The following is a 23943-nucleotide window of genomic DNA, read 5'->3' as shown; positions in this document are numbered from 1 at the left end:
GGAAGAGAAGTCATATTTATGTTCTTCACTCAGCGATTCTGCCTTCCATGCATCTAGTTGGTAAAAGCATTGGGTGAGATTAGGAGCCTCTGCTTGTCCTAGTTAGTGACAGCTATCAACAGGACACAGCCTACATAACCTGAAAGGCATTTTCAACCAAGGGCATATCCTTGTCGGGTTTGCCTGTAAGGTTGTCTTGACTGAAGATGGCCAAGTTCTCACTGTGGGTAACACCATCCCTAGGCCATGGTCCTGGCCTTATAAGGAAGCCAGCTAAAAACAAAATAAAACAACAACAACAGCCAAAACAGAAAAGAAAGAACGCTAGCTAAAAATGAGCCTGTGAGTGAGTTAGAGAGCAAGCCACTACACAACATTCCTCCACGGTTTCTGACTCCGGCTTCCTTCCTTGATTTCCCTCGGTGACGGAAGTACAAGCCAAACAACCCCCCTCCCCCGCCATGTTGCTTGGTCAGAACGTTTAATAAAAGCAACAAAATGAAATAAAGACCATGTAAATGCTGCAGCTTTTAAATGGGTTTAACCGCCATTGGAGGGCATCCCATGTCCTAACAAGGTTTAAGAAGAAGAATACGAGAAATAGAAGCTGACAAGACAGCTCAGTGGGTAAAGGCCCTTGATGAAGCCCCACAACCACAAGGTGGGAGGAGAGACTGCCTCTGATCTCTATTCACACGCCATTGACTTGTGCCTTCCCCCCTCCCCACCCCAAATAAATGAATGTATAGACTCAAACTCAGACATCTTTTATGTGGGTCTCCACGAAGCATCTGTTATTTTCACACCAAATGAAAAAGAAGCAATTTTTGCTATGCCAACAGATATAATTTATTATTTTTGATTTACAGAACAGTGGAAGAAGAATGGAAAATATCTTAGCGTAGCGTATTCATCCATGGCCTTGACAGCACTGAGCCTTGGAAAATAGGGGCAATCCCAAGGTAAATGGATTTTTCCTCATTTTGGGATCAAATTTGTATTTTATGATTTCCACAGGGGATATCAAAGTCTTTCCAGCATTAGATGATAAGAAATTTTCTGGTACACCAACTATTTGGTGAGCCTCCAAACACAAGCCAAATCAAAGTTCAAGAAAGCAGTAGTGGTTCAGGAGTTGAAAGCAACCTGACTCTCAACAGCTGGGCTCCGAGCAGCTGGGCTGGCAGCAGTGGCAGCAGCAGGCTGGGCGGCAGCAGGATTGCCCACAGTAGGACGGGCGGCAGCAGGAGGCCTGGGCATGGTGCAGCTGGCAGCAGGTTGGGGGCGTGCTGCTCACCACACAGCAGGGGGGCAGGCAGGTGCCCTCCACGCGGCAGTCTGGGCGGCACCATCTGACGCGGCAGCTCACGGCTCCGCTGCCACCCTCCTGGCCACTGCCAGTTCCACAGCAGCTGGTCTGGCAGCAGCTGGGCTGACAACAGCTGGACTGGGAGCAGCTGGGCTGGCAGCAGCTGGACTGGGAGCAGCTGGGCTGACAACAGCTGGGCTGACAACAGCTGGACTGGGAGCAGCTGGGCTGACAACAGCTGGACTGGCAGCAGCTGGGCTGGCAGCAGCTGGATTGGCAGCAGCTGGGCTGGCAGCAGCTAGAACCACAAGTGCCACCAGTGGAGCAAGAGGGAAAGCCACAGAAGCTGGTAGCGCAGCAGGCCATGGTGTTTGATGCTGCTCTGTGCTGAGGGTTCGTTTGCCTGGAGAAGGTTTTTGAGTTTGGGCAGTGACTGCCACTCCAGCCCTTTTATAATCCTTGGCTGGCTGCTGCTTCCCTAATTTGCAAAGCCTCTTCCTTGTTTATGTTTATGTAATTTCCCTCTAAATGATAATTGTTTGTTTCTGAGTTACTTGTTCACTCTTCTGAAAGCCTGTAAAAACTTTATTTGATTAGGTGTTCTATTAGGGTTCTTAGTTATGGTGACGTAGTCATTTAGCTTTCATTGGAAACATAAGTCTGGATCACCCATATTCATTACAATTTTCCTATTGCAAAGAATGATTGACTAACACCACTCCTATTTAAAGAGAGTCCAAATTACTCAGTGTTGACCCTTGTAATTGAGTTTTGAACCTCACATGGGAGTTTAATTCCTTTGCCTGTTTTTTTGATTGGAAAGCAAAGATAGGTTTAACTGGACAGAAAAGATGCCTTTTCTGAATCTGGAAGATGTGGATGGATGGTTACCAGTAATGGTTCTTGAGTCCTCATCATGTACCCAGACAACTCTCTGTATCTGGTATCAACCCACTTCATTTTCACAGCAACCCTAAGGGTGGGTCCTACTCTGCTCTCACAATACAGGGGAGGAACCTGAGCCATTGATTGCTTAGCTTGGCGTTTTTGTGGGACTCTGAACAGTGCGAGGGAGTGTCTCTGGCTTTTTTGCTTGCCCTTGGGACCCTTTTCCTTCTACTGGCTTCCTTGCTCAGCCCCTGACAGGAGGGTTTCTGGGTAGTCTTATTGTAAGTTGTTATGCTGTCTTCAGTTGATGTTCCTGGGAGGCCTACTATTTTCTGGAGGGAAGTGAACAAGGAGTGGAGATTTTGGACAGAGTGGAGGTGGTGGTGGAGCTAGGAACAGTGGAGGGAGGGGAAAGTGCCGTCAGGATGTATTGTATAAGAGAAAGGAGAGAGAGAGAGAGAGAGAGAGAGAGAGAGAGAGAGAGAGAGAGAGAGAGATTCCCCAAGGCTAAAACAAATCCGAAGTGGTGAATCTCAAGTCTGAGATTCTACCATCTGATTGCAAAGAAAACAAACAAACAAAAAAAACCTTAGTTTTTTAGTGTGTACTAGTGTGTACGTTTTTGTGTGTGTGTACATTTATGTACACGAGCGAGTGCACGCGTGTGCCACGGAGCTCCTGTGGAGATCAGACCCCGGTGTGGGTCCTCACCTTCAGCCTCATTTGAAGCAAGCACCGTATGAAGCAAGATCTCTTGTTCTGCACCGCAGGGGCCAAGCTAGCTGGCTTATGGGCTTCTGGCCCCCACCCAGTTCTCACGTTCACAGGCCTTGTGAAATCGAAGATGCCTCCGGCTTTATGCGGATCCTGTGCAGTCAGTCAAACTCAAGTCCTCACACTTGCCCCGCGAACACTACCCACGGAACTATCCCCCACTCCAAACCCCCGCAACAACCTCTTTGGTTGGCTGCTTTTTCACCTGAAACAGTCCTTGAAATGTGCAGGTGTCCTGATAGCAATCTCAGGGCCTATTTTATTCATGTTGAAATCCGAATTCAGCAGGATGCTTGGTACCGACGATACCGATCTTGGGGTTTTTAAGGTGTTGCAGTTGATGAGAGCCTTGGAGATACTGGCATTGTGCACAGCATGATTGTTTTGGGATTTTTCTACCTTGGCACTGTTTTCAACAGCTCCCTCAGTACAAGATTTGAGTCAATCTTCGTGATTATAAACTCAAGTAATCACTAACAATGGAACACTGTGCTCAAGGGCTGGTGAGCTGGCTCAGCTGATGAAAGACCTGATGACCTGAGTTTGATCCCTGGTACCCATGGGGTAGGAGGAGGAGGAGCTATCTCCTCCTACCTGACCTCCCCACGTGCAGTCAATTTAGTAAAGAAGTTAAAAACATGTCACTTGAAATTTGAGAATTCTACCTCTCTGGGACAAAGCGAAGAGGAATGTGAACATTCCCTTACCAGCCTTAAATAAAAGAAGAACGTGGGATATGACCAGACTCTCTTTTTCCACCACTGGAGTCTGTTTCTTCTATATTGATTTTCATGGAAATCAAAGCAGATCGAAATGTCTATGATGTTTCTCTTTGTAGATTTTTAAAAATCCTTTTTATAATACCAGAAATTTATGTCCATGATCTAAGGGAAATGCTGGTGCCTGAACATTGATGTTATAAAAAAATTATCCTGCTTATTCTCTTAAGATTCACTACTTCAATTTGGAGGGTACCCAGACCATACCTGTATGGCAAGAACAAGGGGCCTTTCACCTGTTTTTTTTTTTTTTAATTTTAATTTTTAAATATTAATTACAGTATATTCACTTTGTATCCCAGCTGTAGCTCCCTCCATCATTCCCTCCCAACCCCACCCTCCCTCCCTCATCTCTTCCCATGCCCCTCTCCAAGTCCACTAATAGGGGAGGTCCTCCTCCCCTTCTATCTGACCCTAGCCTATCAGATCTCATCAGGACTGGCTGCATTGTCTTCCTCTGTGGCCTAGTAAGGCTGCCCCCACTCAGGGGGAGGTGATCAAAGAGCCAGCCGCTTAGTTCATGTCAGAGACAGTCCCTGTTCCCATTACTAGTCTCCAGTTGAAGACTGAGCTGCCATGGGTTACATCTGTGTAGGGGTTCTAGGTTATCTCCATGAATGGTCCTTGGTTGGAGTATCAGTCTCAGGAAAGACCCCTGTCCCCAGATTTCTTGGTTTTGTTGCTCTCCTTGTGGAGCTCCTGTCCCCTCCAGGTCTTTCTCTCTCCCCCTTCTTCCATAAGATTCTCTGCACTCTGCCCAAAGTTTGGCTATGAGCTTCTTAACTGTTATTATTATTATTATTTTTTTAAATATTCGATTGTTTAAGAGTGATACTAATGTTTTCAGTGGTTTCTGTTTAAAATAGCATGGTCCTGGTTCTGGGGGTTTCTCTGGCTTTCTTCATGTTCATTTCCCCAGTGCTCTAAACCGGTATGATCTAATTCGGTCTTAGATCGCTGAAGGGTGAAGTGTGGGTGGTTGATTCACCAGCTAGATGAACACAGCGTGTCTTCCTAGGGCATCTATGCGTCTGGGCTTTGTATTCCATCCCAGTGACCTCAGCGGGGCAACAAACAAACCTCAAGGACTTCCTCTCACCCCAACTTCAATCAAGTAATAAAGTCCCCCTTGAGTTTTCTATATTCTTTTGATGCTTCTGAGTTGAGGACCTTCTGAGCAGAACGTGTCTCTTGTCTCAACCTTTAGCCTTTTAGCCTTTTTCTCCAGCTGGGAGACAAGAGATATGGGGTGCTGAGCATGCTGTAAGCCCATTAAGCACAGATGCGTAGGCTGTGCCCAGATGTGGGGTTGTGTTCACGCAGGAGCGCATTGTTCCCCGTGCCCGTGTACTGCAGGTCCTATAAGCCGTGCTCCCTGGTTATATGCTGACTGGTGTTTTTCTAATTGCTATAAAGTTGTACTAGGGAGGCCCCACTCTTTTCTTCTTTATAAGTTGAAGGAAAGCTCATATAGCATGAAAGAACCACTTTAAGGTGTACAATAAAGTGACATTTTATGTATTTCACGTATGTGTGTGTTGTTTGATACATGCACATATGAGTGTGTGGGTACCCGGTCCTAGGCATGTGATTATGGAGAAGGCAAGAGAAAGATGAGGAATCTTTCTCTATTTCTCTTCTTCTTCTTCTTCTTGGTGTGTGTGTGTGTGTGTGTGTGTGTGTGTGTGTGTAAGTGTGCACACACCATGAATTATATGTAGCTGTAAGTCAACAACTTTGCGGAGTCTGCTCTTTCCTTCCATCTTTACATGGGTTCTGGGGTTATAACTCAAATGACCAGATTGTCAAGACACCGGGCCATCTTGCTGATTGCTCCATCTTCTTATCAGAGACAAGATCTCCCAGCGAGTCTGAAGTTCTCCGTGTTGAGTAGGCTGGGTGGCCAGAACACTCCTGGGGTCTTCCTGTCTGAACTCCTCCAGTGCTGGGCATAGCAGCAGGCATGTTCATGCCTGGCTTTTCATGTGGGCACTGGGGATTTGAACTAGCGTCCTCTTCCTTCCTCAGTAAACGCTCTCACCCACTGTACTATCCTCTCAGCCTCGTGCTGTGTTTGAAACCTCTGATGTCAAAACTTTCTTTTGTCACTGCAGAAGAATACCCCACAACCTTTAAACAACTGCTTGCTACGTGCTGCTATATGCTGTTATATGACCAAAGGTCTTTATCCCACGGCGTGGAAGCTCCATTGTGCGTCTCCTGCTTCATGCTTGCTTTGCTATAGAATGCTCTTTGGGGACTAGAATAAGAATGGCGGTGGGAGGCGGCCAGCACTGTTCTGCGTTCCACCTCACTGCACTTGAGAGGATTGGACAGGTGCGAGATACAGATTAGCAGGCTGGAGTTCCTCTCGTCATTTTCCAAAGTACATACCAGGTGAGATAAGAAGAGCAAAAATCCTGCCTTACTCAGCTTGAGCACGATGGGTAGAGATGATCTTATTGCTGGACGCTATGGCCCTGTTGAGTGAACTCTTGGTTCACTCTGACCAAGAGTAAGTTAAGGAAGGAAAGGGTTTATTTCAGTTTATACTCCCAGGACATCACTGAGGGATGTCGGGGCCGGGGCTGAAGCAGAAACCACGGAGGAGCAAAGCAAGCTGCTTACTGGCTTACTCCTTGGCTTATGCTTAGCCAGTGTTAGCATCTTCTGGTTCTGGGTTGTTATTCATTTATTGAAAATTTCATATCTGAGTATTGAAGTATTATATTAATATAATTTCTACCTCTCTCCATCTCCTCTGATTTTTCTCATGTCCCCATTCCCTCTCAAATTCATAAACCCTTCTTTTAAAGCTAACATGTACTTTTTACTGAGTTGAGCCTCCTTAGTGTTGCTGATATGCATATATGTTTAGGGCTGACCACCTGGGATTACATGACATGTCAGGAAGCTATCCCTGGAGAAAAAAAAAAAACAGATGGCCCTCTCTCAGGACCATTGATTGCTCTTCATCTACAGGTGGGATCTGGGAACTTATCTCTGTCTAGAATTATTATTCAAGAGTATACAAAGAACTAAAAACAAAACAAAACAAAAACAAAAACAAAGAACCAAGAAGACAAATGGCACAGTCGAAAATGGGCTGTAGTCTGAATGGAGAGTTCTCAAAAGTAGAATTTAAATTGGACAAGAAAGAGCTTTAGAAGTCCCTGACGCCCGTAGCAATTAGAGGAATGCAAGTTGAAACGACTTCAATATTTCATCTCACCCCACTCAGCATGCCTAAGATCAAGAAAAACAACTGACAAGTGCTGGAGAGGGTGAAGGGGAAATGGAGCCTTTGTACACTTTTGGTGGGGTTTCAACCTGGTTTGGCTGGCTTTTGTACACAGCCCAGAACCACCTGCCTAGGCATGGTGCTGCCCACAGTGGGCAGGATCCTCTTACATCGATTAACAACCAAGAAACTTTCCTTACAGACATACTCGTGGGCCAGTCTGATCAAGGCATTTCTTCCTTGGAGTCTCCTTCTTCCCATGTGACTCTCGATTGTATGGAGGATAACAATAATATTATTGGATCATTGAGTATACCTTTCCCCTTTGGATGTCTGAGGATAATACTGGCATGCCACCTGTTTATCAGATGGTCTACATATCTCTCCATAAAAGGGACATAACTTCTTTTTCGGACGAGAAATAGTTGCCCAGGCAAGTGAAGTGACTTGCTCAAAGAGTCATAAATTGTTGCTTACGAAAGCTGTGATTAGGAACATCTTATGCTATTATTTTGCTGTCTTGAGTTTATGGTCGTTCAGTTTGCCCTTCACCTTGGTATCCCTTTGAAGTGTGAAAGACTAATATGTAGACTCACATATGAGTGACTAGATGTGCTGGCAATGCCTCAGACACCTAAATGACACACCTTCTTTTTTGTAAAATTGACTTTTGTGGAACGCAGAAACCATTTTTGTTCAGGTGAGGGTCCTAATTATTGTACTTTTTAATAATGTATTTTGGTTGAGAAAATAATGGGCCATTTAATGGAAAACAAAGGAAAAGGATTATTAAAGGAAAAACCATAGTTAAAGAAAACTGCAGTGCCATGTTAATATTTTGAAAAATTCCAATACCAGCATTATTAACAAATGCCAAAGAAAACAAGTATTGACAATAATATTTTTTTACCATTGAAGAGACCAAATGCTTTTTATTAAGTACAAATCCCAATAGGCTATTGAAATAGGACTGGAAATATTTGTAGTAACATATTATATGCTCCTCTCCACATTGTAGGCCTTTAGTTGGCGTTGAAGCCAACAAAGACTGCAAATGAGTTTACCTCCTTGGCAGTTACGTAGCTGCGACAATAGCTGAGTTATCAATACTGAAATTCAGAAGAGTTTTAGGGTTCTGGTTGGTCTGCTTTGAAGGGTCATCTTCCTAAGTTCTTCTCAGAAGGTTTTCAGCAGCTGGGCTCTGAGCAGCTGGGCTGGCAGCAGTGGCAGCAGCAGGCTGGGCGGCAGCAGGATTGCCCACAGTAGGATGGGCGGCAGCAGGAGGCCTGGGCATGGTGCAGCTGGCAGCAGGTTGGGGGAATGCTGCTCACCACACAGCAGGGGGGCAGGCAGGTGCCCTCCACGCGGCAGTCTGGGCGGCACCATCTGACGCGGCAGCTCACGGCTCCGCTGCCACCCTCCTGGCCACTGCCAATGCCACAGCTGGACTGGCAGCAGCTGGGCTGGCAGCAGGTAGGCTGGCAGCAGCTGGGCTGGCAGCAGCTGGACTGGGAGCAGCTGGGCTGGCAGCAGCTGGAGCCACAGGTGCCACCAGTGGAGCAAGAGGGAAAGCCACAGAAGCTGGTAGCGCAGCAGGCCATGGTGTCAGGTGCTGGGTTGAGAGCTGTGTAGTTGAGAGGAGTTTCTGAATTCTGGCTGGTGATTCCACCTGGAGCCTTTTATAATCCTTGGGCAGGTTGCTCTGTGACAGGTAACATTTTTATCTTGTTACTCTCAAAACCAGACTTTCTGGGCCTCTGGGTTTCTTTAAACATATCTGTAAATGGGTGTTTCCTTGTTGCTCAGCGAATACTCATCATATATGTTCATCTGAGGTGGACATGTTAAATGCTTTCAGCCCAAACAGAGCCATGGTTTCCACTTGAGTCTGAGCCTCAGTTTTGTGTTTGTGGTCAGGGCACCTGACAAGGTGACTCTCACCTGTAATTGTAATTATGGGGACACACTCACCAAATCTCAAATATTCAGAAAAGAATCATTGACCCCAGGTCACCCTTCAAGGAGACTATCTTTATGGTTCTAGTTTTATTTTACTGGTAAAAAAAATCAAAGTTTCTACATTGTTGCACAGGAAGTGATAAATTCCACATGATCAGGAATATCCCTAGAGATACTGGTTTTGTTGTTGTTTTCTGATTTCTGTGAGCGCTTCTAAACTCAAGACATCAAGAACATTTGTGCCTCAGGAGAGCATACGGAACAAAACCTGTTGCACTCCAATGTAATTTAAAGAAGAGGCTAAAATTTGTAATCAGCAAGTGGGGAAAACACCAATAAAACAGCCAGGTGAAATTTATACTTCTTGATGAGAGTTAAAAATTAATACCATGTGGATCAATACTATGTGTCCCTCAAAGGTAGGGTTCGATTTCAATTTGTGTCATTTTATGTTCTTATACCATGTGCCCTGGAAAAAAAGGGGGGAGGGTGTTGCCCCAAAGAGGACAACAGTTTAATATACAAAGAGGAGCCAAGGAGACAAAAAGAGTCAGGATAATACTTTTTTTTTGGTTCATAATGTTTGTAAGGGAGATTAAAAACAGGTTATTAACATGTGCTAGCAGGTACAAATGCAAACACCCGAGTTTTATTCTTAGCCAACGAAGCGCTAAAACAGTTCCTGGTAGCCCACAAAAAGCAATGTGGTGTTTGCACCGAGTGTTTGGGGTTACGTGAGGTGACGTGAGCAACGCGTAGTGTGACCAAAAATCATTTTTTTTGCTTCTTGTGGTAGCTTTGTTGAGCCCATGCATATGGATAGAGGCACAGAGTGGCTTTTTTATGAGATGCGGATACTGTTTCAAACAGTGGTAAGATTACACTGGAATACTATGCATGGCAGTTTCAGTAAGAATGTATGCTCTCTGGCCACTGTGCCTGTAGGCATGAAGTTTAAAATGGTCACCTGTAACCACTGAGTAATAGAAAGAAAAACTAATAATTAATTTTTTGGCCACTTCTTATTTTAGGAGCAGAAACCAGTATGCTTTCAATTTAAGTATCACAAGCTTGTTCAGGTCTACTCTGCACAGAGCACTAAAGGGTTATAAAGAGGGAGGACAATTATCTGTTTCCTGCTTTGCTCTGGTGCACAAAGTAGTGAGATGTCAATCCAATTAATTAGTTAAAGGAATGAATTAAATACAGAGCCATTAATTCCCCAAAATTCTACACTCTAACGTGGGTTTTGTGGCAGGAATGACTTTTCGTTTTTCTCTCAGCCTCAGTTGTTGAAAGAACAGTGTGATGTGAGGACAAATAAATTCACAGAGGTTAAATGAACGTCTTCCCCACAAGGGGGGAGCTGAGTTTGAAAGCCTCCTCTCTGTCTCCAGCCCAGTTCTTCTTATTTTATTTTCTAGCCTGCTGCTTTCCAGGTTCAGTGAATGTCAGTAACACTCTTTGCGCAATTGCCTTTATCTTAAATTCAACGGATTTCCTGCTGTTCTGTGTTTGTCATCCTCATGTGGATTCCTGTGTGTGTGTGTTTGTGTGTGTGCACATATGTGTTTAGGTTTTTCTGTATGTGCATATACATGGAAGCCAGAACTCAAGCTTGAATGTCACCCTCAGGAGCTGTCCATTTTTATTTTTTATTTTTATTTTGTGACAGAGTCCCCCAAGGCGACCTGGCGCTTGCTGAGTAGGCTGTGTCTACACTGGTACTAGGTAAACACAAGCCTGTAAAGGCATGTCTGACTTCTTCCACGAGGCCTGGGGGGGGGGGGGTGAACTTTTGCCCTCCTTCTTGCACAGCGAGCACTTTTGTTGACTGATCCATCTCCCTTTTGCCTTCATAAGAAACTTCATAAACTATCCCAGCACCAATTTCTATCATTCTGTGAATGGACCCAGCTCCGTAGAGCTTACTTACTAACTCTGTTGGCTGATAGGAAAACAAAACAAAACAAAACAAAACATACTAATTCTCGAAATAGTCTTCCCACTGTTGCTCTCCACATGTCCAGTGCTCTAGCCAAAACATATGGATGACCCTTGAGACATTTCTTTCCATACCTCTGTTTGTACTGTTTCCACGGATGAGAAAGCCACTTTCCTTCTAATCTGGGCAACAAAATTTTAACTCATATAAGATACTAACGTCTTTCAAACTTCCTTCCTCTCTCTAAACAATAGGAAGGTCTTTGTGATCACTATACCATATGTACACTTTTATCTCTCATGTTCTCCTAGCTCATTGTCTCGAGGTAGACTGTGACTCATCTTCATAGAGGCCATTAAGGAAAGAAGCATTTTAAGCTGGAGAGATGGCCCAGTGGTTAAGAACGCTGGCTGCTCTTCCAGAGGACCCGGATTCAATTCCCAGCCCTGACAGGGCAGCTCACAACTGTCTATAACTCCAGTTCTATGGGATCTTGTATCTTCTTATGACCCTGTGAGGACCAGGCACACACAAAGTGAAGCGGACACCCATACAGGCAAGACACCCAAACACATGGGATCAGAAGAGTAAAAATAAATAAATAAATAAATAAATAAAGGACCTATTCAAATTTCTTTTTCCTTATGACTGTTACATGCACACGCACATTATAAATACATAAATACAACTTCATGGGTCGCTGGTGTGCGTATGTTTTAGAACTGACCACTTGGCATTGGATAACCAGTTAGGGGGCTCAGCCATGGGGAAGACTGATTCTCCCTCTCTCCGCAGTCATTAATCACATATAGCCTTTCATCTAGGGGTGGGGGCTTGTGGGATTTTTGAGAGGGAAAAATTTTAAACACCTCCATCGAATGTTCCTCCTAGTCTATGCCCTCTGTGAATTGCAGGTGGCCAGCAACCAGCATTTTCAGAGACCTAATTAAAAGTAGAGCATGAAGAAAACAGACTCCCCTCCTCCGATGGGGTTTCCGTGCTCCGGTGGGTGGGCTCTCCACCCACGCAAATAAGGCAACACTAATTGGACTCAATGGGGGTTAACAAAAAAAAGAGGCGTGAAGTTGAGAGAGGGGCCATGGTTGGTGAAGAGGGGAAGATGGTCCAGAAGGAGTTGAAGGGAAGTGTGGGAGATAGATGTGACCAAGCTAAGTTCTCAAAGAAGACATTGAAGTCTTTTAAAAGGCACCAGAAAGGCAAAGAGGATGGACATCAGAAGAAGGAGAAAACAGGGAACAAGTCAGGAGCCTGCCACAGAGGGCCTCTGAAAGGCTCTGCCCTGCAGACTATCACAGCAGATGCTGAGTCTTATGGCCAACTGTTGGGCAAAGTACATGGAATCTTATGAAAGTACTGGGAAATAGTAAGATCTGGAGAGGACAGGAGCTCCACAAGAGAGCAACAGAACCAAAAAATCTGAGCATAGGGGCTTTCCTGAGACTCATACTCCAACCAAGAACTATGCACGGAGATAACCTAAGACCCCTGCACAGATGTAGCCCATGGCAGTTCAGTATCCAAGTGGGTTCCATTGTAATAGGAACAGAGACTGTCTCTGACATGAACTGATTGGCCTCTCTTTAATTACCTCCCCCTGAGGGGGGAGCAGCGTTACCAGGCCACAGAAGAATACAATGCAGCCACTCCTGATGAGACCTAATTGACTAGGATCAGAAGGAAGGAAAAGAAGACCTCCCCTATCAGTGGACTTGGGGAGGAGCATGCATGCAGGGGGTGGAGGAAGGGAGAGATTGGGATGGAAGGGGAGAGGGAATCACAGGGGGGATACAAAGTGAATAAAGTGTGATTAATAAAGAAAAAAAAATAAGCTTTAAAAAAAAGGCACAAGTAAGATCAAAGCAATGGTTTTTGAGGCCAAAGAAAAGAAATTTATTTAAAAATAAGTATGTCCCAAGACCTTAGACCCAAGACAGAAAGAAGAGCAAGGACTCGCACAGCCTTAAAGGGAAGTTCTAGGCCTCCATTCACAAGCTGGTTGTTAGGGCATCGGTGGTTAAGGGCAGGAGGTTACTCGGAGAAACCGGGACTTGACTATTCTCTAAAGGATGGCTCTGGTCCCAGGTGCTGAGCTCACGGCTCAGCAGCAGGTGTTGCAGGGGGAGGACCTGCAGGTGGTGCGGCAGGGGGCAGGCTGGCAGCAGGGCGGCCTGCAGCAGGGAGCCTGCACCGAGACGGGCTGGCAGCTGGTGGAGGTCCAGCAGCAGGGCCTGCAGACCACGGCGGTGCAGGAGCTGGGGCAGCAGGTGATGGGGCGGCAGCAGCCCTGCTGCAGGCCGCAGGGGTCGCAGCAGACGGGGCGGCGGCAGGGCTCGCAGACCGGCCTGGTGTAGTGGGGCACGCAGGTCACAGGGCGGCACACTGTGGTCTGGCAGGACACTGGGCGGCAGCAGCAGGGGTCGCGGCAGCAGCAGGGCTGGCAGCAGCCTCCCCCGCAGCTCTGGGAGGAGAAGGATCCGCAGCAGGAGCCGGTCATGGTGGAGTCTGGGCTGGAGTGGGATGGAGAGCGGGAGAGCGGGGAGGTGTTCTCAGGTGTGAGGTCTCCTCTGGGTCGGGCACCTTTATATACCTGGCCAGCGCTGATGACCTGTCTTGTTTATCTTTGGACTAAGTCAATTTCTGTTTGACTAATGGTTGAGTCATGCTCTCATTAAGCGATTCTTGCTGCATGTCTAAAAATGAACATCTTATACCCGCTGTTTATTGTGAAAACTTGACAATCGCAGCCATGAGCTGGATACAGTGCTATCTCACAGAAAATTTGCAGGTTTATGGAGTAGAGTGTGATACACTTATCCATCGTGTACCCGTCATGACCAATTCAGGAGGCAAGTTAGCAGACATTTCTCATTCCACAGTGGTGAAGACATTCCCAGTTCTGTCTTCTGGCTTTGATTATGTAATATTGTTAACTACAGTCACCCTTTGCGCAATGGAACACCAGGACTTTCTCTCTTATCTGACCGTGGCTTTACCCGATGACCAGTCTCCCCCAGCTCGCCCTACCGTCCCTTGGGCTCACTTCAAGAAGCAATATTAAGATAAACGTGGAGAAGATGGCCATAAAAGAACTCAGTTTTCAACATAATTATGTATAATGAGGAATGAGCACATAGGATTGACTGTATTCTTCTCTTTTAATGGCTACCCCATATGCATCTGTCTGTAAGTGAAACGGGCACCAGGCACGTTGTTTTATGGAATTCTTTGGTAGTAACATTTATTTACCATATGGTGCAAGATAGTATAAAACCATTTGCTAGAACAGCAGCTCATATACAGAAAATCTAAAGCTATCTTTAGATGTGTTTATTTTGTTTTATGTGCATGAGTATTTTTGCCTACATGTATGAATATGCACCACGTACCTGCCTTGACCCCTCAGGGGTCAGAAGAAGGCACTGGATGCCCTGGCCTGGAGTTACAGACAGCTGTGAGTCATCACATGGAGGCTGTGAATCAAACCTGGTCTTTTGCTAGGAGGGAGCGTTCATAAATATTGAGACGTCTCTCCAGCTCACCAAAGTTTATGTTTGTAAAGCGTATGTATATTAAATGAGATCATCTAAGGTCATTAAGTACATCTTTCTCTTCCCCAGTTCAGGATGTGTGTGATGCTTCTGATCACGGGGCAACTGATTTTTCTCTCAAAATCTGATTTTGTTAGTTTGTTGTTTGTTTGAGGCAGAGCACTCACTGTACAGCCCAGGCTAGCCTTGAACTCATGATCCCGCTGCTTCCTTAACTGCCCATATGTTGAAATTGCAGATGTGCGGCCATCATGCCTAGCTAGAAACATGGCTTTTGTATGTATGTGTTGGTGTTATATGTGAGTACGTATTAACATGCAGGGCTCCACTTATCTCTACTTCCCCCCAGGGCTGGGGTTTCTGCTGCACACTGCTGTGCTCAGCTTTGTCACTGGGGCTGAAGCTCCAAATTCAGATACGAATGCTTGTCCGGCAAGCACTTTACTTACTGAGCCATCTCCCCAGCCCAAATACTCTGGGGAGGTTTTCCTCCCTTTCCTTGATATTCTGTGACTGTCATCAAGTGGAAAAGATGCTTTCTCACCCTAGACTGTGAAGGTATTACTGAACACGCCTTTCGGGGGAGGCTGCTGAACAGTTGGGATACTGTGGCTTTGCTCAGGACACATTGGACATGCTTCTTCAGGATGCGCCTCCTTGCCTCCCAGCTTTGCAGACCCTCCTGTAACTTCCCAGGCAACATCTAGGTGATTTTAGAATGACACTCCTCCCCGCACCCACCCCCTGCCTGCTCCAGACCTAAAGTCACCTCTGTGGACATTAAAGCATAATTTTACTACTTTAAAAGGAACTGAAGTGCAGCTGGTAGCACGTTTGCCTAGCACGCACAAAGCCCTTGGTTTGATCCTTGGGGTCACATACACTGGGCGGAGTGTTGCACAGCTATAATCCCAGTGCTTAGGAGGTGGAGACAAGAGGAGCTGGAGTGCAAGGTAACCTCCTGCTGCATAGCAAGTTCAAAGTCAGCCTGGACTGCATGAGGCACTACCTCAGAAGAAAAAAGTGTGTGTTGACTGAATATATGGACATAACCAGGGAGGCAGAGGAGGGGGAATTGTAGACGTCTCTCTAATGGCTAATGGCTAATGATGCTTCACAGGCTTCATAATCTTTCTTTTATTCATATACAGGAGGTGTCTATTCCCCCTCCTCTCCCTCCCCCTCCTTCTCTTCTCCATCCTCCTTTCCCCCTCCTCTTCCTTTTCAAAAGAGCAACCTAAATAAACAGCTGCGTATTTGGTGCACATCAACAATCAGATTTTACGTTGCTGTGCAGTCTCACGGCTAATTTTTATTTTCTTTTTGCAATGGGAGTCTCCTCCAAAGACACAAAACACCACCTTCACGAAACAAATATTTTTTCTGCTACGTGTACTTCTCATCAGTCATCCCACAGGGATCCCCCCACCCCCCCTTATAGAGAGCCACAAGGATAGAGTCTGAGAATAGCTCAGCAAACTCTTCAGATGTTTGGTTACTTATCCTGGCTCCCTAGCCCATCCTCATTGTCAGGCAGAGGACATAAGGTTCTCGTTCCCATTATCCACAATGAAGGGCTGCGAGGTCTCAACTGCTCGCTCTGGCACCGGCAGCAAGACAGACGCCATCTCCCGAAACCGCTCACCGATAACGCCCAACACTCACACGGATGCTCCGCCACTTTCTGCCTTTGTGTCCTCCAGTCATATAATTGTGCGTGTCTGGATTGTCATGGTGATTAGATGAGCTCATTCTTGTCACGGACCAAGAGCAGACTCGGACACCTGGCATCTTGTTTTCGTTAGGTGACTGAATGTATCTTAGCTGGCTCTGCTGGCCTGTTCATCCCGGCTGAGACAGGAGCATTTCCAGTTTGAGGAGAGGCTGAACTGTGTGGTGAGATGCTATGGGGCGCACATCAAACGTGATGACTATTCAGCGTCGAGGTTTCTTAATATCATAAAGTAAAACGAAAGAATCTGGAAAGAAGAGATATCACTCTTGCCAGGTCTTTGTTCAGGAAAAATCAGACTACTGAAGAGTGAACTGGAGGGGTATGAGTCAGAACTGTGGACGTTTATAAAGAATTTAGAATGTTCCTTATGGGTGGTGGGCAATATTTTTCCCGCATTTTGTGTGGGAAACATTGTGTGTGTGTGTGTGTGTGTGTGTGTGTGTGTGTGTGTATTCTCAAACTGCTCCTACAAATGGATAAGAAACAATTTTACTTATAAGGAATGGCTAACAGCTTACAAAATTCTTGATTTGGAGCATATAAATGCAGATTGTTTTATACAGTTGGACATCAGTCTTCAAGTGTTAAGAGATAAATTTAATATTTATAGTTTGGTTACATCTTAAAAATATTAGAGAATCCCATCATATCTGGTGTTATACTTGCACACCAAAAAAGAGAATTCTTTAACAGTACAAAACACTGCTTTAGGTTCAATTAGACCTTGATAAATAGGTAAGTTTTTGAAATCAGAGCATAATTGAAAAAGGGACTTAAGTGTTTTCTCCAGCCTGGTAATAGTTTCTTAAAAAATTTATTTTGATTTTTGGTTAGCATACAAAGAAATGGATCTCATTGTGACACTTTCATGTATATAGTTACACTTTATTATTAATTATTATTATTGTTATAAATACTTATTTTCTCTAATTTTTATCTTCCTAGATTGTCCCTCCCCCATTTAAATTGTTCCCACTCTTGTTTTCATAATATATAAATTCTATTACCTTCTTCTTCCCCTGCAAACAATAGCTTTTAGATACTGTAGTTCACTCACAGTAAAAGCATGTGCTTACTTAGAAAATATATAATTAAGAAAATCTAAAGAAGAAACCGAATGTTTTCATCAACTATAACTAGATTATATATAATATTACAATTTAGGCAATTAAACCATAGTTAGATATGGTTTATTTAAGAAAAACCTTCTGACAAAATGGCTTTATATATTATAGCTTACGTCTTATCATATGACTCTGTTAAGAACAGTTGTGTGGTATTTTCTAGGATGTTCGTTATCATACATTTAAATCATTTTTGTTACCTGCCCCTCCCCCCACATAGACACACAGGCACACAGGCACACAGACACAGATACACATGGACAAACAGACACACACACACACACATACACACACACACACTTTTTATTTCTCTTTTATCAGGGGTAGGAGAATGACAGGCTCCCATGGTAGCCCAGGAAGACCTCAAACCATGAAGCCAACATTGACTTCAAACTCTTCATCCCCCTGCTTCCATCTCTGTCGTGCTGGGGTTACAGGTATATACCACCATGCCTGCTTCCTCTTTCTCTCCCTCTCTTGCTTCTTCTCCATCCTTGTCTTTCATGGGAAATCACCGCACAGCTCAGGCTGTCCTCAAAATTTTGGTGATTCTCCTGCCTCAACCTCCTAAATTCTCTGATTATAACCCTGAGTCACCTTGCCTCGCTGGTTTTGTGAATTCTTTCTAGTTATGTTGCTTATGGTATGTGGTTTGACTGTTTAGGTTTTTGCACATCATCTCCCTCTACACAGCACATAGGAAGGGTCTTTTTTTCATCCTTGGTGTTTCCTTTGGTGTGGCGAGCTCAGTGCCTCATTTTAGTAATTGTACAATAAGAACACGCCAGTTGACAGTGATTTATTAGTTTGACAAATGTCAATACCATGCAGTTCCTGAGCTCAAGGGTAAGACTTGGAAGGCCACTGCAGACCTAATCTCTCTAGGAGCCAGCACGGTCAGTAACATTCTAAATGTCCCATCTGAAGCACATGCAAGGGGAGTCATCGACAGCAGCAGTCACATCGGCGATGCACAAGAGAGACAGAACAACTTTGGCAGGATGAACAAGCTTCTGCCATCCTGCCATCCTGAGAACAAGTGTTTACTTCACAGTTGAATTTTGGGAGATGTCTATTCTCTGCAGTAATCTATCGACATCTATAATTAAAATTGTATTACACCTCTATTAAAAATCAACTTATTTCATACTCACTGGCTATTTTTCTTCTTCAAAAGCAGAGTTGATTCACCAGCTGTCGCCTGGGGTTTTTCCCATCTCTGTTCTACAGACTTTCGTGATGTACCAACGGGGGTCCACTCAAGCGACAAGCCACCAGACTGGGCATACAGGTGTCACCTGGACACAGTTTCCTAACAGGCTGCTCGCTGCAGGCAGGTTCCCAGCCAAGTGGCGAGGATGGAACTTGGATTATGTAATGAAGAAATGGTGACTGGCAAGCTCCATATGAGGTTTGCAGTGATTCCAAAAGAAGTCAGACTGGCTTCTCAGAACGATTTAAGATTATTCTGGATCTTATTTTGAAAAAAAAAAAAAAATCTCTGCCAAGCCATGAGCATGGGAGACCTTTCCATCTTCTGATATCTTCTTCAAATTAAGCAATCTACAGATTCAATGCCATTCCCATCAAATTACCAACACAATTCTTTACAGAACTTGAAAGAAAAATTCTCAACTTCATATGGAATAACAAGAAACCCAGAATTGCTAAAACAATCCTCTACAATAAAAGATCATTAGGAGGTATCTACATCCCTGATCTCAAGCTGTATTATAGAGTGACAATATTAGAAACTGCATGGTGCTGGCATAGAAACCGACTGGTGGATCAATGAAATTGAATAGAAGACCCACACCCTTATGGACACCTGATTTTTGACAAAGATGCCAAAACAACACAATGGAAAAAAGATAGCATCTTCAACAAATGGTGCTGGTCTAACTGGATGTCTACATGTAGAAAAATGCAAACAGATCCATAATTATCACCCTGCGCAAACTAAAGTCCAAGTGGGTCAAACATAAAACATATGTTGAGTGGACCTTAACATAAAACCAGATACTCTAAACCTATTGGAAGAAAAAGTGGGGGAAGAACCTGGAACTCATTGGCACAGGAGATAACTTCCTGAAGAGAACACTAACAGCACAGGCTCTAAGAGTAACAATCAATAAATGGGACCTCATGAAACTGAAAAGCTTCTGGAAAGCAAAGGACACTGTAGTCAGAACAAAATGAATGCCTACAGATTGGGAAAGGATCTTCACCAACTCTATATCTAACAGAAGGCTAATATCCAGAATATGTAAAGAACTCAATAAGTTAAACAACAGCAAATTAAGTAATCCAATTAAAAAATGGGGTACAGAGCTAAACAGAGACTTCTCTATAGAGGAATATCGAATGGCAGAGAAACACTTAAAGAAATGCTCAACATCCTTAGTCACCAGGGAAATGCAAATCAAAACAACCCTGAGATTTCACCTTACACCCATAAGAATGGCTAAGATCAAAAACTCAAGTGACAACACATGCTGGAAAGGATGTGGAGAAAGAGGAACCCTCCTCCACTGCTGTTGGGAAGATAAACTGTACAACCACTTTGGAAATCAATCTGATGCTTTCTCAGACAACTAGGAATAGAGTTACCTCAAGATCCAGCTATACCACTCCTAGGCATATATCCAAAAGAGGCTCAAGTACACAACAAGTACATTTACTCAGTCATGTTTGTAGCAGCTTTATTTGTAATAGCCAGAAGCTGGAAACAACCAAGATGCCACTCAGTTGAGTAATGGATACAGAAATTGTGGTACATTTACACAATGGAATATTACTCAGCAATAAAAAACAAGGAAATCATGAAATTTGCAGGCAAATGTTGGGAACTGAAAAGATCATCCTGAGTGAGGCATCCCAGAAACAGAAAGATACACAGGGTATATACTCATTTATAGGTGGATATTAGACATATAATATAGGATAAACATACTAGAATCTGTACACCTAAGGAAGCTAATCAAGAAGGAGGACTCTGGCTAAGATGCTCAATCGCCATTCAGAAAGGCAAAGAGGATGGACATCAGAAGAGGAAGAAAACAGGGAATAGGACAGGAGCCTACCACAGAGGGCCTCTGAAAGGTTCTACCCTGCAGGGTATCAAAGCAGATGCTGAGACTTATAGCCAAACTTTGGGCAGAGTGCAGAGAATCTTATGAAAGAAGGGGGAAATAGTAAGACCTGGAGAAGACAGCAGCTCCACAAGGAGAGTAACAGAACCAAAAAATCTGGGCACAGGGTTCTTTTCTGAGACTGATACTCCAACCAAGGACCATTCATGGAGATAACCTAGAACCCCTGCACATATGTAGCCCATGGCAGTTCAGTTTCCAAGTGGGTTTCATAGTAATGGGAGCAGGGACTGTCTCTGACATGAACTGATTGGCCTGCTCTTTGATCATCTCCCGCTGAGGAGGGAGCAGCCTTACCAGGCCACAGAGGAAGAAAATGCAGCCACTCCTGATGAGCCCTGATAGACTAGGATCAGAAGGAAGGTGAGGAAGATCTCCCCTATTAGTGGATTGGGGGAGGGGCATGTTGGAGAAGGGGGAGGGAGAAAGGAATTAGGAGGAGAGGAGGGAGGGAGCTACGGGGGGGGGGGGGATACAAAGTGAATAAACTGTAATAAATAAAAAGAAAAAGAAAAAATATCTGGTGATTAAGACAATAGACCAAAGGAAAAGATCACAACACCCATGATTTTATGCTGAGAATGTTGAGTTTATTAGAAAGCAGACAAGATGACACAGGAGTTAGATCACAGTCCAAAGAGGGCGCAGTGTTCTTCATCAGAAAGGGGCCCTAAGAGGTGTCATCCATATATAGGTTGAAGTGGATTGAAGAATGGACTTCTCAAGAAAAAGCAATGTATATCATGCTGTCCAGAGTGGCAGCAAGATGAACCTGGCCATCTCCCAGGGATCCTTAGTGTTGAGGTCCGTTGGCTCAGCAGCAGGTGTTGCAGGGGGAGGACCTGCAGGTGGTGCGGCAGGGGGCAGGCTGGCAGCAGGGCGGCCTGCAGCAGGGAGCCTGCACCGAGACGGGCTGGCAGCTGGTGGAGGTCCAGCAGCAGGGCCTGCAGACCACGGCGGTGCAGGAGCTGGGGCAGCAGGTGATGGGGCGGCAGCAGCCCTGCTGCAGGCCGCAGGGGTCGCAGCAGACGGGGCGGCGGCAGGGCTCGCAGACCGGCCTGGTGTAGTGGGGCACGCAGGTCACAGGGCGGCACACTGTGGTCTGGCAGGACACTGGGCGGCAGCAGCAGGGGTCGCGGCAGCAGCAGGGCTGGCAGCAGCCTCCCCCGCAGCTCTGGGAGGAGAAGGATCCGCAGCAGGAGCCGGTCATGGTGGAGTCTGGGCTGGAGTGGGACGGAGAGCGGGAGAGTGGGGAGGTGTTCTCAGGTGTGAGGTCTCCTCTGGGTCGGGCACCTTTATATACCTGGCCAGGGCTGATGATCCTCAGGACAGGCAGCCATTTCCTTGTTTTGGTTCATTCCTTCTGTAATGGCGTTGGTGGGTTGGTAAGTTCTCTTGACGTGTTCTAGGTGCTTGTATTCTCGTAAAAGATTATTTGTGTCCCTTATTTAATGATAGCTCATTTTATTTTGCTATTTATGGTTCAAATATGAACTTAATGACTCTAACTTCAAAGTCGCCAATTACCCTCATAGTTTGTTGATGCTTTTGCCAAGGCATATTTTGATGGCACAGATGAGCTGCCGTGCCTTGGGGTTACTTACTAACAGTGGAAGTGAATTCAGAAAGATCATTGTGCAGCTCCATTTCCACTGCTTACCTTTTGGGACAAAGCAAGGCAAGGATGTTGTAATACTCTATTGAAATATGTTAATAATAAAGGAATTTTCCCTCCCCCTTGGGAGCTCCTGGAACACATTTTAACGGGCTCCATCCTCAGTGGCTTTTGCTTTGGATACACATTTTCTGAGTTTTCAGTGTCTCCCCTTTCTAAGCCAAAGGGAATTCCATTGTTTACTATATTTGTCACTCAATTCCATCTGTTTCAAACATGACTCTTAACTACATAAATGTTTTAATTTATTCTTTATAAATTCCTACAAGGTAGGGATTATTATATTTCCTGATTTCCCTATACCCCACTCGGCGAGTGATTTTCTCAGTGTCATGCATTACTAGATGCTGCAGCCAATACTCAGCCCCCAAATATGTGCCTCAGTATTGTTCATAAGCCCAACGAGCTGCAGAACTGATGACGGGAACCGCATGACCAGATATGGTGGAGCATTTTCTCTATTCAGGAATGTTCATGGTGTGTTTACTTTTACAATTGTTATTCGCGGCATTCCCAGGGTCATCTGCACACATACCCTTTTACCAAACATTCCCAGGACATGGAAGAATTGAGTCCCGTATAATTTAGGAATTCTAAAAATTCTAAAACATGCCTCCAAACATAGTGTCACAACTGGGCATAATTAAAAAACAATATGGTCATGGAACACTCTGAACAAAGCCACCGAATGATTCAGGGAGTCAAAGAACCCAGGTCTGTCGAGGGAGGCCTCAATCTCCTGGTCCTAGGTGGCTCAATACAAATGGCCTTAGGCCTTAGCTTGTCTGTATCCACTATCTTCCAACACCTTCCTGTGTATCAGGCTCTATGAAGTTCATTCCCACAGACAGAACCAACCATGGCATTCAGTTGCTTCAAACTGTCAGGCCTTCTAGGAGAATTACGTCTCCGCTGTGTAGCTGTTGAGTCTGCCCTTTCTCCGCAATGATTTCTGCTCTAGATCTGTATTTGAAGGCTCCAGTTCACTCTTTTTCACTTGCCATGCCACTTACATAATTCCTTATAGGGTTTAGCCAGCACTATGGCAGCCACTTAAGCGGACACGGGCGGTAGGGTTACTGGCAAAACAAATGAGCGCCAGTAACGGTAACGTGTTGGGAAGAACAAAATGTTGTCGATCCGAGAATACACAGCAAGATTAAAAAAAAAGTTTCTATATGTCTAAGAGGGAAAATGCTGAGGGGAAGAAAGCAGAGGTAGGTAGGGGCTATTTTTAAGTGGTAAGCAAAGATACACAGGAAGAAATCTGACTAATATAGGGAGAGGGATCTATCCCCACAGTAGAGTTCTTGCTTCATGTTTATAAGGCTTCATTCCCCAGCACTGCAAAAGCAAAATGAAAGAAACAGGATTCGTAAAACAAAGGTTTGCCGGGAAACAATTACACTCAACAATAATAATAATGTAATAATAATAAACATTGTACACATACTAAAAATGTCTTGCTATCAAATGGTCCCTGGGAGTTCCTAGCCCCACCTCTTTTTTGTTTTGTGTTTTGGTTTTTTGAGACAGGGTTTCTCTGTGTGGCCTTAGCTGTCCTGGACTTTCTTTGTAGCCCAGGCTGGCTTTGAACTCACAGAGATCTGCCTGCCTCTGCCTCTCTGAGTGCTGGGATAACGGGCGTGCGACACCTCGCCCCGCTCCTAGCCACTGCTTGTTGGGACACTCAGTGTGATAACCCCTGGTGGTGTAAGCATGCACATGTCGGAAATGAGGAGAACGGAACGAGGCTGGGAAGACGTCCTCCTCTCCTCTCCTCTCACCTTCCT

The 23943-nt window shown here is 44.9% G+C and overlaps 4 protein-coding genes across 5 annotated transcripts; all 4 read right to left on the bottom strand.

Annotated features, from left to right (window-relative positions):
* Nucleotides 1-1153: 1153 nt before the first annotated feature.
* LOC110564621 (keratin-associated protein 9-3-like) lies at nt 1154-1675 on the bottom strand. 2 transcript variants are annotated; one of them, XM_021662119.1, is made up of 2 exons: nt 1554-1675; nt 1154-1457 (listed from the first exon to the last, which is right to left on the bottom strand). In XM_021662119.1, exons 1-2 carry the CDS (start codon nt 1673-1675, stop codon nt 1154-1156), a joined length of 426 nt encoding a protein of 141 aa, XP_021517794.1. The 2 variants fall into 2 exon arrangements, with proteins under 2 accessions (XP_021517794.1, XP_021517793.1); XM_021662118.1 differs by having other exon boundaries at nt 1154-1675.
* A 6503-nt stretch (nt 1676-8178) lies between these two features.
* LOC110564622 (keratin-associated protein 9-3-like) lies at nt 8179-8592 on the bottom strand. Its single transcript, XM_021662120.2, has one exon. The coding sequence runs from the start codon at nt 8590-8592 to the stop codon at nt 8179-8181; it is 414 nt and encodes a 137-aa protein (XP_021517795.2).
* A 4422-nt stretch (nt 8593-13014) lies between these two features.
* LOC132655141 (keratin-associated protein 2-1) lies at nt 13015-13412 on the bottom strand. Its single transcript, XM_060386762.1, has one exon. The coding sequence runs from the start codon at nt 13408-13410 to the stop codon at nt 13015-13017; it is 396 nt and encodes a 131-aa protein (XP_060242745.1). The 5' UTR covers nt 13411-13412.
* Nucleotides 13413-21289: 7877 nt separating this feature from the next.
* Nucleotides 21290-21919, bottom strand: LOC110564613 (keratin-associated protein 2-1). Its single transcript, XM_060386764.1, has one exon. The coding sequence runs from the start codon at nt 21683-21685 to the stop codon at nt 21290-21292; it is 396 nt and encodes a 131-aa protein (XP_060242747.1). The 5' UTR covers nt 21686-21919.
* Between the last annotated feature and the right edge of the window lie 2024 nt (nt 21920-23943).

The sequence above is a fragment of the Meriones unguiculatus genome, chromosome 7 (assembly GCF_030254825.1).
Source record: "Meriones unguiculatus strain TT.TT164.6M chromosome 7, Bangor_MerUng_6.1, whole genome shotgun sequence".
NCBI classification, from domain to species: Eukaryota; Metazoa; Chordata; class Mammalia; order Rodentia; family Muridae; genus Meriones; species Meriones unguiculatus.
This window is presented reverse-complemented; position numbering and strand designations above follow the sequence as displayed.

Excerpts from the sequence above, each read along its gene's own strand:
- LOC110564622 (XM_021662120.2), bottom strand. The coding sequence starts at position 8,592 with ATGGCCTGCTGCGCTACCAGCTTCTGTGGCTTTCCCTCTTGCTCCACT.
- LOC110564621 (XM_021662118.1), bottom strand. The coding sequence starts at position 1,675 with ATGGCCTGCTGCGCTACCAGCTTCTGTGGCTTTCCCTCTTGCTCCACT.
- LOC110564613 (XM_060386764.1), bottom strand. The coding sequence starts at position 21,685 with ATGACCGGCTCCTGCTGCGGATCCTTCTCCTCCCAGAGCTGCGGGGGA.
- LOC132655141 (XM_060386762.1), bottom strand. The coding sequence starts at position 13,410 with ATGACCGGCTCCTGCTGCGGATCCTTCTCCTCCCAGAGCTGCGGGGGA.